The sequence below is a fragment of the Kryptolebias marmoratus genome, linkage group LG16 (genome assembly GCF_001649575.2).
Source record: "Kryptolebias marmoratus isolate JLee-2015 linkage group LG16, ASM164957v2, whole genome shotgun sequence".
NCBI classification, from domain to species: Eukaryota; Metazoa; Chordata; class Actinopteri; order Cyprinodontiformes; family Rivulidae; genus Kryptolebias; species Kryptolebias marmoratus.
The window spans coordinates 20,769,092-20,785,868 of record NC_051445.1 but is presented as its reverse complement, the minus strand read 5'-3'; the positions used below and the strand labels follow the sequence as shown (position 1 = coordinate 20,785,868).

The 16,777-nt window shown below is 39.2% G+C and overlaps 2 protein-coding genes across 2 annotated transcripts in view; both read right to left on the bottom strand.

The window, feature by feature from the left end:
* Positions 1-1,801: 1,801 nt before the first annotated feature.
* On the bottom strand, positions 1,802-7,624 carry fxyd11 (FXYD domain containing ion transport regulator 11). The gene is made up of 7 exons (XM_017409839.3): positions 7,516-7,624; positions 5,221-5,264; positions 5,005-5,037; positions 4,662-4,676; positions 4,470-4,544; positions 2,590-2,614; positions 1,802-2,461 (listed from the first exon to the last, which is right to left on the bottom strand). Exons 2-7 carry the CDS (start codon positions 5,252-5,254, stop codon positions 2,434-2,436), a joined length of 210 nt encoding a protein of 69 aa, XP_017265328.1. The 5' UTR covers positions 5,255-5,264; positions 7,516-7,624; the 3' UTR covers positions 1,802-2,433.
* Positions 7,625-11,387: 3,763 nt separating this feature from the next.
* The window catches only part of LOC108232195, a 12,546-nt gene continuing 7,156 nt past the window's right edge, over positions 11,388-16,777 (bottom strand). Inside the window, exons 2-6 of the mRNA XM_017409815.3 lie at positions 15,135-15,264; positions 13,735-13,964; positions 13,228-13,375; positions 12,980-13,102; positions 11,388-12,874 (exon numbers count right to left, since the gene is read on the bottom strand). Coding sequence (XP_017265304.1) covers positions 12,828-12,874; positions 12,980-13,102; positions 13,228-13,375; positions 13,735-13,964; positions 15,135-15,210 — 624 coding nt within the window. The 5' untranslated portion in view covers positions 15,211-15,264 and the 3' untranslated portion in view covers positions 11,388-12,827. The remainder of the gene's footprint in view (positions 12,875-12,979; positions 13,103-13,227; positions 13,376-13,734; positions 13,965-15,134; positions 15,265-16,777) is intronic.

The window sequence follows — 16,777 nt, the reverse complement described above, 5'->3', positions numbered from 1 at the left end:
TTTTTTTTTTTTTTTTTTGGGGGGGGGGGGGAGCAAAGCAAAGGCGGGTGGAGGTAGGGGGGCAGTGTTTCACAGCTTTGTTGTTGAGTTCTGATCCGGGGTCGGTTTCTGTTTAACGGGAGCGGGAGCCCGGACTGTGAGCGGGGCGGGGCAGCTGACCCGGAGTCAGATTGTGGCGCCGAGAGGGAGGAGGAGAGCAGCTTTAAATGTTTGTTTGACGAGAACGAAGGCGTCGAAAGTTATCCCACCCAGACACGAGTTGTAAAGTTTTAAAGACATCACTGCTGTGGTTCTAACTTTGTCTTTTTACACTGTAGCTGTTACTGGATTTTAAATAGTTTTTAACAGAGCTGAAGAAACATGTAAGGAGAGAAGAAATAGCTCCAGATGTAATTCAGTCTTCAGTGCACTGGCGATAATTTACTACAAAGCATATTTATAGTGACTAGAATCAGGTTAAAAGGGTAGTTTGGTCATTTTTGAAGTCTTGTTCTGTCAAATAGTTATCAGTAGTTAGTATATCTTGTGCCATCAGTCAGAAGCCCTCCTCCAGCCGAGGCTAAAGGCATCCCTTTCTCAAAAATGTTTTACAGCTGTGCCAGGACATCTTTGGATATTATTAAACTAATATCAAACACTTTTTGCACAGCACCTTTTGTTTAGTTTGTTGCTCTTTTCTCAACCGAACAACATTCCTGTCGCTACACAAAGGTATGTGTGTGTGAGACGTGTAAACAGACATAGACGAGTTAAAAAGACACACATGTCTAAACAGACATAGATGCCTCAACAGGCACAGACTTGTAATAAGACACAAGTTTGTAAATAGATGTAGATGTGTAAACAGACACAGATGTGTTAATATACAAAGTTGTCTAAATAATTGTAGACATGTAAACAAACAGATGTGTTAATGAGTATAGATCTGTAAATAGACAGCTGTGTAAACAGATATAGGTGGGGGAAAAAGCAGACGTGTAAACGCTGGTGTTCTGATGCTGTCGGACGGATCAGTCCATCGGGACTTGAGTAAACCTTAGATTGAACAGATGTGTTGATCAGTCGGCCTGATACATTCAGCAGCCTCAGCACCAGCTGCATGATAAACACGGTCGGAGCTTCACACACGTAGGAACACGGACAATGTTGGGTCGAGAAAAACAAACCCACGAACTACAAACATCACTTACATTTAGCCACAAACATCGACATTTTTAATGAAGTAGATGTTTAATAACTACAGCGGTGTTCTGTCACACTTGTGGGACATTTTTGAGAAAGAGGAGGACTTCTGCCATTTTCTCCTTATTCTGTGACTGATGAAGAACAGATGACTATCCTCTCAAATAAAAATATATTCCTACAATATTTGTGGCACTCCTACAATACATTTTGTACATACTGTACTTCTCAAGACAAAAATGAGTAGATTTTAGTTTATTACTGAAGTGTATATATGATTGCATGAATTGCCATGTACTTAAGTGTATTTCAGATTCTTAAAGTTGTTCCACTTTAGCATGCAAAAAAGCACTAAATATTCTTAGAATCACTCTTTATGACGATTTATGTCAAACTAAAATGCACTTAGTTCCAAATAAGTTGATGAAAATAGCCCACTTTATGTTTACTTAATCTTAAACACAACTGAGAGACTATTGATTCCAACTGCAAGGACTCTAAAGTATGTTCAAATTTAGCATACAGTAAATGTGATATAAACTCTGAGTTACTATTAGGAAAATATAAGTTGTTTAGTTTGATTTATATCCCTTAAAAACAACACTGCATGACACAAATGCAAACTTTAGGGATAGTGGCATTTTATTTTTGGACATGCATATCAGTGGTTGGCTTAATTTCAATCTACTTTTCTAAGTAATTCAAGATCTGACCAATAGTACAACTAAATAGATCTCTAATTAATCACACGGCACAACATGTAATGAATGAATGGCAGCAATGCGTAGGATTAGCCTGCATTTTGTTCGAAAATAAAGCACCACTTCAGTACACAACAATGTATTAAAATTTGATCTGAGCAAGCTTTTCTAAAGGCTAAACATGCCGTGCAGCCCTCGTGCTTTAACAGGGATAGGAAGTTGGTACAAATGATCCTGATTTGTATATATAGAGACATCTGGACACACTGAATACACTTTAGAAATGAAAAAAAAAACAAACAAACATCATAAGGGCCGTTTATTTCTTATTGCCTACCAAGGCTGCTTCCTGATTCATTAATGTTAGCAGCCTTTTGTGGGGGAGGGGGAAAAGAGGGGAGGTTGGCATTTCTTTGGTCTGTACAGGTGTACTCTAATCTTTTGAGCTGGTGTGCTTCCTCCTAATCTGCCACCACGCACCCAGGCTCTCCACCCTTTGACTGCTCTTCAGCTCTTCTTCCTGACTGAAACCGGTTTGTTGGGAGCCGGATCAGATTTCACTGTTATTATCCTGTTTTCTACAAGGTGAGACAGAAGGGAGGGGCGGCAGTTAACATGACAGTTCGGGGGGGGGGATCGAGGCACAGTAAAAGCGCAGAAGTGGGTGGGAGTTCAAATTCAGCCATGCTGTAAGTGTGCGACTTACTTGATTCCCCTGGAACACGTTTTATCTACAAGTAAAAAACAAAAACAAAAAGAAAAACATTAGTCAGGCTCAGTCTTAACTTCACTGGTTTTGCCTGCTGTGTGATTTGCAACAGGCTGATTGTGAAATGCTGAATCAAATAAGAAATGAGCCCACTTCCAAAAGGCATAAAGAAGACACGATTCTTCAAAATGAAAGAAATGATTTTTTTTTTTTCCATGTTATATACAAAAACCCAAAACATTCAGGGTGACAAGGTGGAGCAAGGTTTGACAGTGTTTGATATTTTGTTCATTTATCATAAAGACTGATCAACAAAACATCAAAGGCAGAACTTTTCACACCCTCCGTGCTCAAACTTCCGCGTTTTGTCAGAAAATCTGATGTTTGTCTGTAAATTTTGTTCATATTTAACTGAATCCATTTTGACCTCTACCAGTCAAAGTTTTCTTATGTCTTATGGTTTCTACACCAGCCAAGAACAGTTCTGATCCACCTCTGTGCCTAATAGCTGAAGAGGTGTTTCTTTATGTCCTCTAACATCAGACACTGGTTAATTTAGGCTTATCGTTGCTGGTTGCCATTTCAGACTCAGTGGGAGCAAAGCTTATCATTGTCCTGAAGCATGCTCAATAATCCAGGTAGAAAAATGTTGAGTCAGGTCCTCTGGACCATCAGGTCCCTAATGTTCGGTCATTAGCCAGATGGTCCTCTTTTACATGTGAACAACTAGTTTTGTTTTTTTTACAACCAACTGGGTGATTCTCCATGCGAAGGTGCTGCTTATAAGGCTGAGTTTGCTTTCAGCTCCTCAGACTGAAGAAGTCTTTTGGACAAAAGATGAAACATTTTCAACCCGTTCAGAGGACCTGACTCAACCTTGCTCAGTGCTTACCACTGTGTACCCATGCATTTCTGTGTCCTTTTCTAGGGTTAAGTTGGGGTCAGAGGTTAAGGTTAGGACTGCCAAAGTGGCTATAAGGCAGACAAACATGGGTACAAAAAGACCTAGCTTTTCTGGTTACTTTACAATTACAAACCTCAAAGTATTTTACTGGGATTTTATGTGATAGACCAATGCAAAGTTGTGCATAGTTGATTTTTCTTTTCGTTTTTTTTTTTTTTCAACAATGACTTCCTTCTCGTCACGCTTCCATAAAGGCCAGATTTGTGGAGAGCAGGACTAATAGTTGTCCTGAGGACAGATCGTCCCTCCTAAGCTGTGGATCTCTGCAGCTCCTCCAGAGTCACCATGGGCTTCTTGGTTGCTTCTCAGATTAATGCTCTCCTTGTCCAGCCACCCAGTTTAGGTGGATGGCCATGTTTTTTGTACGTTTGCAGTTGTTCCAAACACTTTTCCATTGATGGACCGAACAGAGCTCTGTGAGACATTCAAAGCCTGGGGTATTGTTTTATAACCTGACTCTGCTTTAAACTTCTCAACAACTTTATCTCTGACCTGTCTGGTGTGTTCCTTGGCCTTCATGATGATGTTTGATCACTGCTGTTCTGTAACAAACCTCTGAGGCCTCCCAGAACAGCTGGATTTATACTGAGATTAAATTACACAAAAGTAGACTCTCTTGTGATTCCTGAAGGCCAGTGCGTCACCGGACATTAGTTGGAGAGATCCGATTAAAGGGGGCTGAAAACAAATTGACACTTTTCAGATTTGTATTTGTAAAAGTTTTTCAAACCCATTATGCACTACTTTGTGTTGGACTGACACATAAAATTCCAGCAAAATACTTAAAAAGTTGTAAATGTGGAAAAGTTCAAGGGATGGCAACAGATGTTTGGCCCAAATGGTGTGTTGTAGGTACAAATAAAATGTGTGTGTGTGTTTTTTTTTTTTTTTCTTTTCTGATTGCGAGACTTACAGAATACGAGACTGATGCCTCCAGCTATCAACAAGCAGGCAATGACGAGGCCTCCGATTCTTAGCCTTTCATAATCTGTCAGACACAAAACAGACACATCCAACAGCTAGGTGGACCATCATTACATCTTAAAACAGTTAAGATTATGGATTAAAATGAAACATTCTTAAAAATATGAGCGTCCACACTTACTGTAGTAAAATGGATCTGAGGACCCAACAGGACAAGATGGAGATTTGTACCAAAATGGGAAAAAGAAAGATTAGTTACTGTTTATACACAACCAGATAGATGGAAAACACTCATAGTTCCATGATAATCCCAACAAATAGTGTGTTCTTTAAAATTTCTGATACCATCTGCATTTTATCTGTCTTTGAGCAGATTGACTAATGCCAAACTGAAGAGTTGAGGGTCTTTTCAATGTAAAATATGGGTTTTTTTATCTGCAAATAGTTTTACAATAAATGTTGTGTTTCTTCACAAACCACAGTAAACGAGTCTCATTTGAATGTGAGGAAAGTTTCAGCCTTACTCGCTTCGGTTTCCATAAAAAGGGAGAACAGCGCTGCAAGAACAAGCAAAGAGAATATTAGTTTTTATCAGTTGTGATATTTATCGATCAATTTTAAATGTTCTCAGTCGACGCTCTGGACTGAAATAAGTCAAGTTCACGTCGTCTTTGTCCTCCCAATCAGATTTGATGGTGTGGTGCTGTGGCGTTTTTAACACGTTTGTTTATTTCGTTTACCTGCTATGAAAGCCACGAGAGTGAGACGTCCCATCTTCAGTCAGCTAGAGACAGAGAGACAACATGGCAGTGAGACATTTTTCTCCTCACTTTTTTTCCCTGCGACACATGAACATCAGCAACACCGTGTACACTTGGCCCTCTCCCCGGGAAGAACGTCCTTGTGGTGAGAGAGGTCAGAGCCCCGTCAGCAGGGGTGCATTCTGGGATATTTGTAGAGTAAACAGAGAGTCACTTTTTGTTATGGGTTGAAACTCAGCAGGCCTTTAGGCAACTTTTTCCCCTCAGCTTTCACTTATCCACACAAAAAAAGTGGGTTTTTTGCACCCGGCTAAAGACGGTCATGAGCTTTTTGAATCCGATGGTTTCATGAGTGATTTTATTAAAACTAAACCAGTAATTTTGGGATCTCACCCAATTTAAGCAGTTTGAACTGAACAGATACAGCCGTCAGTTTCTGACCAATGAGCCACATTCGTTTTTGATTTAGTTACAGATCCATAAAAGCCAAGTATCTGTTACTGGAAGTCCCCGTCTTTGTAAGTCTGAATGTGCTTTATTACCATTTAAAATAAAAGCACACCGATAGCCTGACGGTACGGCACCACCATGTCTTGCAGGCGTGATTACATGCTGGTGCTGTACTGCTGGATCTGTGTTGGCTGTAAATACATTTGACATTATTTATGGAAGAAGTTTGTCCTGTTTTTGCTTGAACGTGTACAGCTTGTGACTGACCCACCAAATGGAATATTTCAAAAACATGAAGACGGAGAATTTGTTGCGGCTCTATTAAAGAACTTGCGTAGTTTCTTCCCGTCAGCTGATTTTTGTACAAGATGTTAATCAATAATGCCACTTAGTAGGAATCTATGATCTTTGATCAACAAAAACAAGCTTTCATTTGCTGCATTTCATGCAAGAGCTTTTTAGAAATATTTCAACTGAATTTCAAATGGAACATGGCTATTGAATTATTTCTTTCCCCCTCAGAATGACATTATTTTAGCCCGTTTTTGTGCAGCTCCGGTCACCTTGGATGATAAACTCAAAGACCATTATCTGTTTTTGTGGGTTTAAATCGCCATCATCTGGGTCACCTCAGACACGATGAGGTCGTATTTAACATGAAAGCTGGTTAATTTAAGCTTTCAGATTCAAAACATTTAATAAAAGTTCTTGTAGCCACTGATTTTAATCTGTTCCTTAAACAAACAGTTTATAAGGAATCATATTGGAAAAAGAAATCAAGAGATTTACACACATGACATTTTAAAGCAGGATCAACTAAGTTATAGTTTGGATGTTTTTTTTTTAATGAAGTTTTTGTCTGCTTGAGTTTTAACTTTTGCTCGTGTTAAATCTTTTTCCTTTTTAAAAGTTATCCTTTAATAAAGTTAAAAACAAACAATGAGACAGTGGTTCTTGGGCTGGTCCATCTTTTCGTTCTTGTCTCTTGGAAGGTGACCTTGGACTGTTTGCAAACTTCTTCTTCTTATTTTTTTATGTTAGACCTTTTTCTTCTGGTTACATCTGGGTTCTGTATTTAGCTGTATTTATTTAGCCCCTTTTTAAACAGTGGTATTAAAATGACCCTTCCTGTTAATCAAAACCAAACCAGAGAAAAACACAGTGAACGAATTCTAAAACACCTTTTAGTTCATCGGTGACAGCATTGTTGTTTTATTTGTAGCCTGTTTTAGTCATCTTCTACACGCAGTGCCTTGTAAAATAAACAAAGAAGAGCAGATAGTAAATAGATCAATAATTCGCAGCAGCTGAGCATCAAATGTAGGCAAAGGCGTGACTCTATTTCTGTCTCTCCCAGTATGACCTCTATCAGAGGGCTCTTCGGTGTCCGTATCAGGTAACAAGAAACAAGTCAAGGTCGAGCAGCCCTTTGTCGTTCTAACGCCTCACGCCACATAACAGCCACTTCATTGTGTGACAGAAACAACCTTTGTCTTGGCTTTGAAAATGTAATTTGATGAAGGAACCTGTTGTTGATCGGGGTCAAAACGCGCTTACATCGTTCTGGCTGTTGTCTCAAAATTATGTCGGTGTCGCGAGATAAAACTTCCCCCCAAACATCATGTTGCAGTTAGTTTCTCGTTTACAGAATATTGGTCTCACTAGAAATTCACATAAACTGGTTGCCATCAAGAGTTCAAACTCAAAGAAACTGGTTAGTTGTTATAAAACGAGACTAACAAGCTAAAAAGACGCTTTACTTTATAGCTGATTAATAACAATTATCCCTAAATCCTAACTTTACTCTCCCGTACCTGTGCTTACCTGAGGTGACGATTCGTGTTCAGAGGAGTGTTTGTGAAGTGTCTGGGACCCTGCCAGGTTCAAAGTGTCTTTTCCTTTTTCTTTTTTACCTGAATAAGTACTCTCGGCTCCTCCTCTTTATTTGGGATATAAACATTTGTATGTGCACGATTGTGTCATGGCTGCTGGGCTGACGCACGTCTCTATGTGAGACACGTCTCTGTGTTGTTCCATAAACACCGGCAAAGGTCTGTGCTTGGTAGCAAAGGAAGTTGCGTCTTTGGATTTATCTCAGAAAGACCCATCCATTAATGAATAGTAGACCACGGGTGTAGGTGAAGAGTTGTATATTCACGTGGGATCATTAGCACCTCCCCGCACTGCCAGTCGATAAGCGGTGTCATCTCACAAATCTGAAGACATATCAAGAGTCCTCAGCAGTTCCATCTCGTCTTCCTCATTAACACCTTCAAAACTCCTCAGGTTCTGGAGTTCATTGTCATCTTCCCAGTTTTTGTTGAAATCACAAGCTGAGATTTTAAAAAAAGTTCACTCCTTTAGCAGAAAAACATGTTTTCTCGAACTTCTTTGTCGCCAGTCAATAATAGTTCTCATAGTCTTTACAAGCTTTTGATATTGTTGCACCGTAAACTTTGCTGAAAGGACGATACCCAATCGCCTGGTAGTGCAGGTGTTTAGCCCTGTTGTCTCACCCTAAGGCAGTGGTGTCCAGTCCTGGTCCTGGAGGGCCACCATCCTTCGTGTTTTAGTTGTTTCCCTGCTCTTCAGCAGGTCTTCCAGCTCTGCAGAAGCCTGTTAATCACTCGGCCATTTAAATCAGGTGTCAAAGCAGAGAAGCACCAAAACCACGCAGGATAGTGGCCCTATAGCTCCAGGGCCAGGATTGGACACCACTGCCCTAAGAAGACCACTTGGCTGGGGCCTTTCAGTTGAGATGTTCTCCCTATTCTTGTGTTGGTTTTTTCCAGGTACTCCAGTTTCTCCCATCAGTCCAAGGACATGTTTGTTTTTTTAGGTTAATTTGTGATTCTAAACTGACCTTATATATTTGAGTGTAATAAGGTTCATCTCTGTATCGGCCCAGAGATTGACAGGGGACCTGTCCAGGGCGTACCCTACCTCTTACCTGTTACCTGCTGTTATAGACACCGCCCCATAACAGGATGAGAAAGTATTCTAAGAATATTTTCTTTGGTCTGCCAGTACCTCTTTGTTAAATATAAAGGCCCACAAGTTACCAGGCTCAGATTGATAATTTCTTTCTAACATGATGATCTCTGTGTTAATGGATCTTTGGTTTGTCTTTTAAGACAGACAACAGACAGATGTCCAGAGTAGGATCAGAACAATGATGAACTCATTGCTCTGATCTTGTTTGTCTCACGTCTGAAGGTCTGACTCCTAAAGTTTCGATTGCAGGTAATTTCCAGTAAGATGAGCCAAGATGAGTGTGAGATGTAGAGTATATTTTTCCTCTTTCTCTCTCTTTGTTTTCCCCTCACGCCTTATAAAGACTCTGTTGTTTTCCATGTGGACTCAGAGGCTCAGTCAGATATCCAAATATCACCCAGAGCTCCAGTCCCAGCAGAACAGATGCACTGGGTTGATCTGATGGGTGACAGGCATTTCCTTTTTTCCCCACATTTAGGCAGGAGGTAGAGATTTTATTATTTATTTTTAACTTGTCAGAAATAATCCACAGGTTTAACCTAGACCGTTTTAATATTGCAAGTTGATTATTTCACTTTAATCAGTTTTTAGGTAAAGCTTTATGACTTCTAATCAGAAGTACTGATGAGTATTGATCCATAGATTGATTGGGATTTATTTATTTATGATGTGACTTTTTATGCTTCTTTCTGCCACACATTGAAAAAAGACCTGAGGCACGAATCAGTCTCCTAACAAGTGATAACGTCCGGGACAGAAATGATAAGGACTCAGAGCTGTGTGTGTGTGTGTGTGTGTGGTTTGTCAGGAATAATTAAATAATTTAACAACAGCTAATGACAACAAACTAAAGAAAGGATACAGATAAAACTCTTTCTCTTTATAAAAGGTTTATATTACAAATGATTACATTATGAAAACAGCCTTATTCAGAAATGTGTTTTCCCCCCAAATATGGCAAAATCTAAATGCACATGCATCAAACTAACTTCTGATGAAGTAATTGTTGTTGCTTTTTCCAATGTACAAAAAATTAAATTGCTCTTCAACCATTTTTTATCTGTGTTTTTTGGCTGTAAGTGAAGTTAGATAAAGGTCACTGTGTTCTGAAACATTTTGCATGCCAGAGATTGAATGAGATGACCGGGATGACGCTACACAGAGGATACTCACTATGGTAATATTTTCAGAAAATGTAAAATAATGCGTCTGCATATATTACTTTAGCAAATCACCACATTTATCTGTTTTTGGACAGTAATAAGCTGCTTTTTTTGACAACAATATCAGAAGTAGGTATGTGCAGTATCCATTATTAAACTTGCAAAGTGCATTTAATGTTATATGTGCAACATATGTTGAGGTCAAAAATAAAAACAAGCTGTATGACTGAGTTTTTTTTATGACATAATCAGTGTTACAAAGAAAAAGAAACCTAAAATTTCATTATTTTTGATAAACCTAAATTCGTTTCTTGTCTGTGAAAAGTCATATTAGGAACAAACACAAAAAAATGGAGGTTATTTCACAAAGACGCACCCAGCAAGACAAACATCGGTGTTATGATGGTATTTAAAGGTGTTTGTCCTTAAACAGCACAAGGAAAGGTTTGAACACAGGTTAACTCACTTTATCTCGAGTCAGCCAACTAATAAAAGACCTTCCACAAAGTCTAATAAAATTATTTTGAAATTCACCTTGAAATTGATGAATAAGATCCCATTAGGAGGCTTCAGCCTTCACTGACACTTTACATAACACTGGTGGAGTTATTTAATGGTTTTTCTTTATTAAACCCATCAGAGTTTGATTGGAAAAGACTGTCCTTCCTATAATCTGCTTACTTGAAGCGACACATTTGAAAGCTCAGGAATGTATCTTGGCCTGTCTGAAGTCACGTGTCTCCGAGTGTTGTGATTTTAGACAAAGTTAAAAGACAAAGACTCTCCTCCCTGCCAATGTCAGGACACGACGAGCGACTCAGGAGCAAACATGACCCGGCTGACTCCTCAGCGCAGGCTTTATTTCCTCATGTCCCCCTTTCTGTCCCGCCAACTCCACCGACTTTCCGCTCAGAGTACGAAAGAATCAGACGTCAGAACGGGAACAGAACAGGGCGAACCGAGACGAGAACGAGCAGCTGAATCAACACATTGCTCCATCCTGACTGTGCTGCATCGGCTAAAAGACGAGGGAGAAATCTCTCCTGCTGACTGTACTTTGAGTGTGCAGTGGGCATGTTCAAACCTGTGTGTGTGTGTGTGTGTGTCAGTCTGAACTGCTCTATTCCATGTCACAAAGCAAAAACGTCTTGTGTAACTGAATGTAAAGTAGAGATAAACTGATTAAAAACAGCCACTCGAGCAACTCTGGACAATTAAAAGAGGCCATTTAGGACAATTTAAAAGGTTTTTCGTTATTAAATTAGAAGAAATGTTCAGGACGTTCAAGGACACCAACCTCCGTTTTGTTTTGTTGCTCAGAAAGTCATAATGATGAGTCAAAACCTACATAAACTTCACGGCTCTGGCTGCAGAGCAAGGAGAGGTGTAAGGTCACCACCAGGGGGCAGCAAACACAGCAGGTCATGTGTCCTTTGTGTGCCCTTCACATGATGCTGCTTTCACACATGCTGCATGTTCAAGAAGTCTTCCTCCTTCAAGCAGCCACTACTTTAATAATAAAGAGACACCTGAGCTCAATCAGAAATATTAATAATTTATTGGTGTTAGACTCTACTTGGACACATAGCAGTAGTTTAAGTAGTTAGTAGTAGGTAAAAAATAGCATATATTAGTTTTAGTACAACATTTCTTGCAGTTATGATGTTTGTTGCTTTGTACAGCTTTATTTTGATAGAGACAGCCGACACACAAAACAAGCCTCATGAACTAAATGAGCCGACAACAACCAGATAATGATGACAGAGTCTTCCAAATGAAAGATTAGTGGTGCAAAACCCTGAAACCTAAAGGTCCTGATATGTTCACTGGGGTGTGACTGTAGAAAAGAAGCACAGCATGAGATTAAATATAGATTTGTGTGTTTTTGTGAATAGGAAACATATTTTTATAAAGCTTTAATGAAGTTATCAAACTCTACGGACCATATCTGGTATGAGTGAATTTGAACGAGTGAAATTGGATCACTGCTGCAATCAAGTGGTCTGTGTTTAAGTGAACCAAAACAACCTTTTTTTAAAACTTCTTTATGATTATGGTCCTGAGATTAGATCATTTTTGTTGATAACGAGTATAATTTAAATAAACTGGTCCAAATTGAAGTTAATAATTTAATGCTGCACATAACAAACTGCTGGTTAATAAAAGCAACATGTGCTCAAGTTTTTTGGTTTATAATTAAGTCTTCTGAAGTGAAACTGCTTTTGTAAAAGTGCTTCCCCCTAGTGTTCAACCTGAGACAGTGCAGTCAATAAGCCCATCAGAGACCTTCCATCACTTTGTTCATCAGCTGCTTCTCTATTTTTCTGTAAAAGGAAGCTGTAATCACAGACGAAGCACTTTCACATCACTCTAGTCAAATACTTCAGTGGTCAACAGTTCAACAGACAAGATTAGTATTCTTGGAACAGCTTTGACCAATCTGGACAAAAACATCTTGGGTGGGGGTCTATTCAAATGTTGCTTGAGCTCTTTTGGGCCCTGTGGGTTGTAATGGGGGTCTTTGTAGATTCAGTTTGCTTTCCATAGATTCCATCACTTTGGTATCTGGTGGGTTTGGGTGAAACAGACTTTTTGTTGCGTTCTCAAGCGACAGTCAGAAAAGGCCTGTTGCCATATGGGGAAGTGGGGTTTGTGTCTAGAGTAAAAATAACATTCATGCCCATACCAGGAAAGACGTTTTCTCAGAAGAGGATTGTGCTGAAACAAGAAGCACAATGCTACTTTCCCTGTCGGTGGTCATGATGTTAAGGCTGATTGGTGTACTTTGGCGGAGAAATGAAAAGTTTAATAACTAAACTTAAAACAATAAAGTGAAGACAGACGGGATCTGGATCATTTTTTGACAATATCATCACCAGAGCCCATTTAGCCCAGCCATCACCTCAGAAAACACACACAAGGTTAAAAATAGAATCAGATTATTACAGTTTGTCCCCCTTAAAGCTTTGAGTTTTTCTTTTATTCTTTTATTATTGTGTCCAAGTCATCTTCTTTGTCATCTACACCTAAAAAAAACAAAACAACAACAACAAAAATGAACAAATATTCTTAATTTGCTGACAGCTGTAGCAGTTCTTTTTTTTAAGGCTGTGAATTAATGCACGTCTTACCAAAGCAGTCCTGGAATCGCTCTGATTTTCGCAGCAGGACAAACAGCAGACCGAACACCAGCAGGATGCCAAAGAAACCCCCAATCACACAGCCGATGAGGACAACGTTGCTGGCACCGTTATCTGAAAACAGCAAAATCACAATTTAACCTAGCAGCATGCAAAAAGGATACCAGCAAGTCTTCTATAGTGGGACTTATTTGTTTGTTTTTTAAGACCAGATGGAGTAAATGGGGTGAAATCCTCACCGTAAACGTGCAGGGTGGCAGCTCGTACATCAGGACTGCCTGATTGCTGACACGCCACCTTTGTGTCGTTGTCGGAGTACGAGGTTCCTTTGAGGGCCCAGATAGCCAACAGCTGACCGCTCTTCACTTCACAGCTTCCATACAGAGCCTAAGACGAGAGTCAGAGACCGACATCATCAGTGTGATAAAAAAAAACAACTAGCATTTCAACAAAATACAACCGTTATGATGGTCAAAAAGGAAGAGTGCAAGAGAAGAACTACAGCTGGGATAAATGATCATGAATGGAACTACACTGATGGTAAATTCAAAGTGATAAATATTTTAATATATTTCTGACCAAGTTGGAATTTATTCCTGGCTGATAAACCAACACTAGAGATGATGTCAGTACTAGAAGACTGTTAACTTAGTTGTGTAATGTGATTCAAACCTTCCTCCTCGAGATAAATAAAAAATACTCTGCAAAATACTGAAAAAAAAAGAGGCCAGTATCTAAGTTCTCACCTGGGGAATGTCGTCCACTTTGCCATCAGGGCAGATGAGGATGTAGGTTCCGTGATTGGTGTAGAAGGTGAACGTGAGGTTCCGAGATCCTTCGGGCACGCCACACCAGAACACCACAGGTTCCCCCACAGCCACCGTGACGTCCTTTGGGACTGTCCGAAAACTAGCAGCTCCTGGCTCGGGGGCTGAAGCCTTGGTGGTGCTGACTGGAGACACAGTGGTGCTTTGTGCTGGACCAGAGGTGGGTAAAGGTGACAAAGTGAGAAGGGATCATTTTAGGACACACTCAATTTACCAGTTATAATTTGGAAAAAGTTGGGGCGTTGTGTAAAATGTATATAAAACACAAAATGTGATGGTTTTCCAAATCTCATAAACCCACATTTTATTCACCGTGGAACAGATCAAACATATAAATGTTTAAACTAAGAAACTGAACTTTTTTGTTATTATTATTAATAAAAAATAGGATAATTTTGAATTTTATGTTGTTCTGTGGTCAGACCAATCAAAATTTTTCAAAAACTACAGATGCCAGAAAAGGGACCATCCAGCTTGTTATCAGAGCACATATTTTTTTCAGCGAGATGATATAAATCCACAGACTGCATCAACTGCATGGATTTATAGTAGAAAAGTCCAGGTGCTGAGCTTACCTGCCTGCACTCCAGACCTCTCACCAGCTAAAAACATTTAGCACATCACATAATAAAAAATAAATCCAACTAAGAAGACCCAGGAGTGGTGAACAGGTTGAATCCTCCATCAAACCAGAAAGGGACAACATTCCCTCTAAAACCTGCAGCAGCTGCTCTCCTCAGCTCCTAGATGTTGTTGAAAGAAGAGGGGATGCTCCACAGAGGGAAACATGGAATAACTTTAAAGAGATGCTTTGCTGCCATTAAATTCTAAATCACCGTATTTTTTTCACTAAAAATTAAATATCTGACATGCTTACTATGTGTCAATGTGAATAAAATGTGGATTGATGAGATTTACAAATTTACAATGTCCCAACTTTTTTTTGGAATTGGGGTTGTATTTACAGATTACAGATGACTGATTTAAATTTAAAGCTCGCTGGTGTCTTGGTCACAAACACAGAACTCACTGAGGCGACAGCAGAAAGTTTACCTAATTTCTGACAATATTCTCACAATTTTTATTTGTTAAAATCCGGTCAGATTTAAAGTCCTAACTGAGGTTTCTCAGCAGGTGAAGTGTCAGTAGTTTATAACCTTTCCACAAACCCCCCTCTTTGAAACATCCGAACCATCGCTTTAAACTGTAAATCCTCCCACATTTAGTTTAGCCATGTTTTCTTGGTGCACAGCAGTTTACAGATGGTATAGATGATACTCTGAGGTTGATGAAGCTTATGTATGTGGTTAGTTTGGTACCTGAAGAGGGTGTGCCGATCAGGAGCACAGCCAGCAGCAGCCAGTAGACATGAGAGACTGTCCTTTTACTCGCCATGTCTTCTTTTCATTTGTTCTTCTTCACTTGTCTCTCTTATTCCATAGATAGTTTCTGGAGAGTTTGAATAAAGGGATGTTTAAAATCTTTAATTATCAGTAATAAGACTGAAATAGCACTACTATATCAAATAATGTCAGTCAAAACTTTTATTTATTTATTTACTACAGATGAGAACACGTGACCCGCAGAGTAAAGCAGCATTTTAATTGTAAATACTTCTCTCAGATTTGGATACCTCTACATATACACAAATATTGTTTCATTGTGGTCTGTTTGAAGTTAATTTTAGGATTTATGTTATGTAGAACGTTTTATCTTTCTATGTTGTTTTATTGTTTTTAAACTGTTTTATGTTGTAAAAGGCCCATCTGTGGATGTGCATTGCAAACTAGCTGAGGCTATAAATGTTATAATGTTCAGTATTTGTTTATACTTAACACTTGTCTCCACTCAAACAAACAATAAAGAAAGAAAGCATACAGGCCAGGGGTCTGCAATCTGCGGCTCTGGGGCCACATGTGGCTCTTTAGTTCCTCTGCAGCGTCTCTCTCTGACCAAAGATTACATGGACATGAATATTTATATAAAACTTTCGTAACAGAATAATACTATGAAAAGAAGGAAGAAATGGATCAGTCAGTCCTTTGCCAGTTCATCGTTTTTTATTTTTAACTTCCTGTCAAACACTGCTCTGTCTGTGAAATCCACTACAAAATGAAACATTTTTGACATATTTACAGCAAGTTGCTGAAGGAGAAGCACCGTTTTACAAACACATTGTTCTGTTATGAAGTATTGGAATCAAGTGTTCCACAAAAGAAGAGAATTTGAAGCCGGATCTTGTGAAATAACTCAATAACTCAATAAATGTTTACTTGAACTAGAGAAATTGAAAGAAACTGAGAGCTGAATGACTGCTGACACTTGTTAAGGAATCTGAAACTGATTTATTAAAGTTAAAACAAGCAGAACAGGAGCTAAAAGAAGAAGAAAACGGTAGCTAAAGACTAAGATCAGCAAACAACAGCTAAAAGCTACAATTGGCAAAACAGTAGCTGTAGCTAAAATGAGAAAAACAGTGACTAAAAGCTAAAATAAGTAAAACTTCAGCTGAAATCTACAATTAGCAAAACTTAAATTAAGAGCTACATTAGCAAAACAGTAGGTGAAAGCTAAAATTGGCAAAACTATAGCTAAAACCTAAAATGATCAAATGAAGTAGCTATAAGTTACAATTAGCTTATTGTTGCAAAAGATTAAAACTAGCTAAACCTTAAGTAAAGGACAAATTGTGAGGATCTGGGTTTGGCTCCGCCTTGTGGGCAGAGCCACTAATCATTCTTCTACAGGTGTTCCAGTTTCCCACTGATTAGACCAGCCAGTACTTAAGCAGCAGGCGGGGATCAGATCTTCGCTGGAGCATCGAACCTTCTGGGTTAGATTCTCCGCCTCAGCGTCTAACCTAGTTTATGCTCCTTGTGTTAATCACGATCTCTGTTTGTGCCTACGACTCAGGTTTCTTGCCACGCCACGACTACGGACCTAAGGAACTACTTACCTGGAA

Coding starts and splice junctions, on each gene's coding strand:
- fxyd11 (XM_017409839.3), bottom strand. CDS start 5,254: ATGGGACGTCTCACTCTCGTGGCTTTCATAGCAG. Junction 5,038..5,220: donor TCTCGTGGCTTTCATAGCAG/GTAAACGAAATA, acceptor TTGTTCTTGCAG/CGCTGTTCTCCCTTTTTATG. Junction 2,462..2,589: donor ACGTGTTCCAGGGGAATCAA/GTAAGTCGCACA, acceptor CTCACCTTGTAG/AAAACAGGATAATAACAGTG.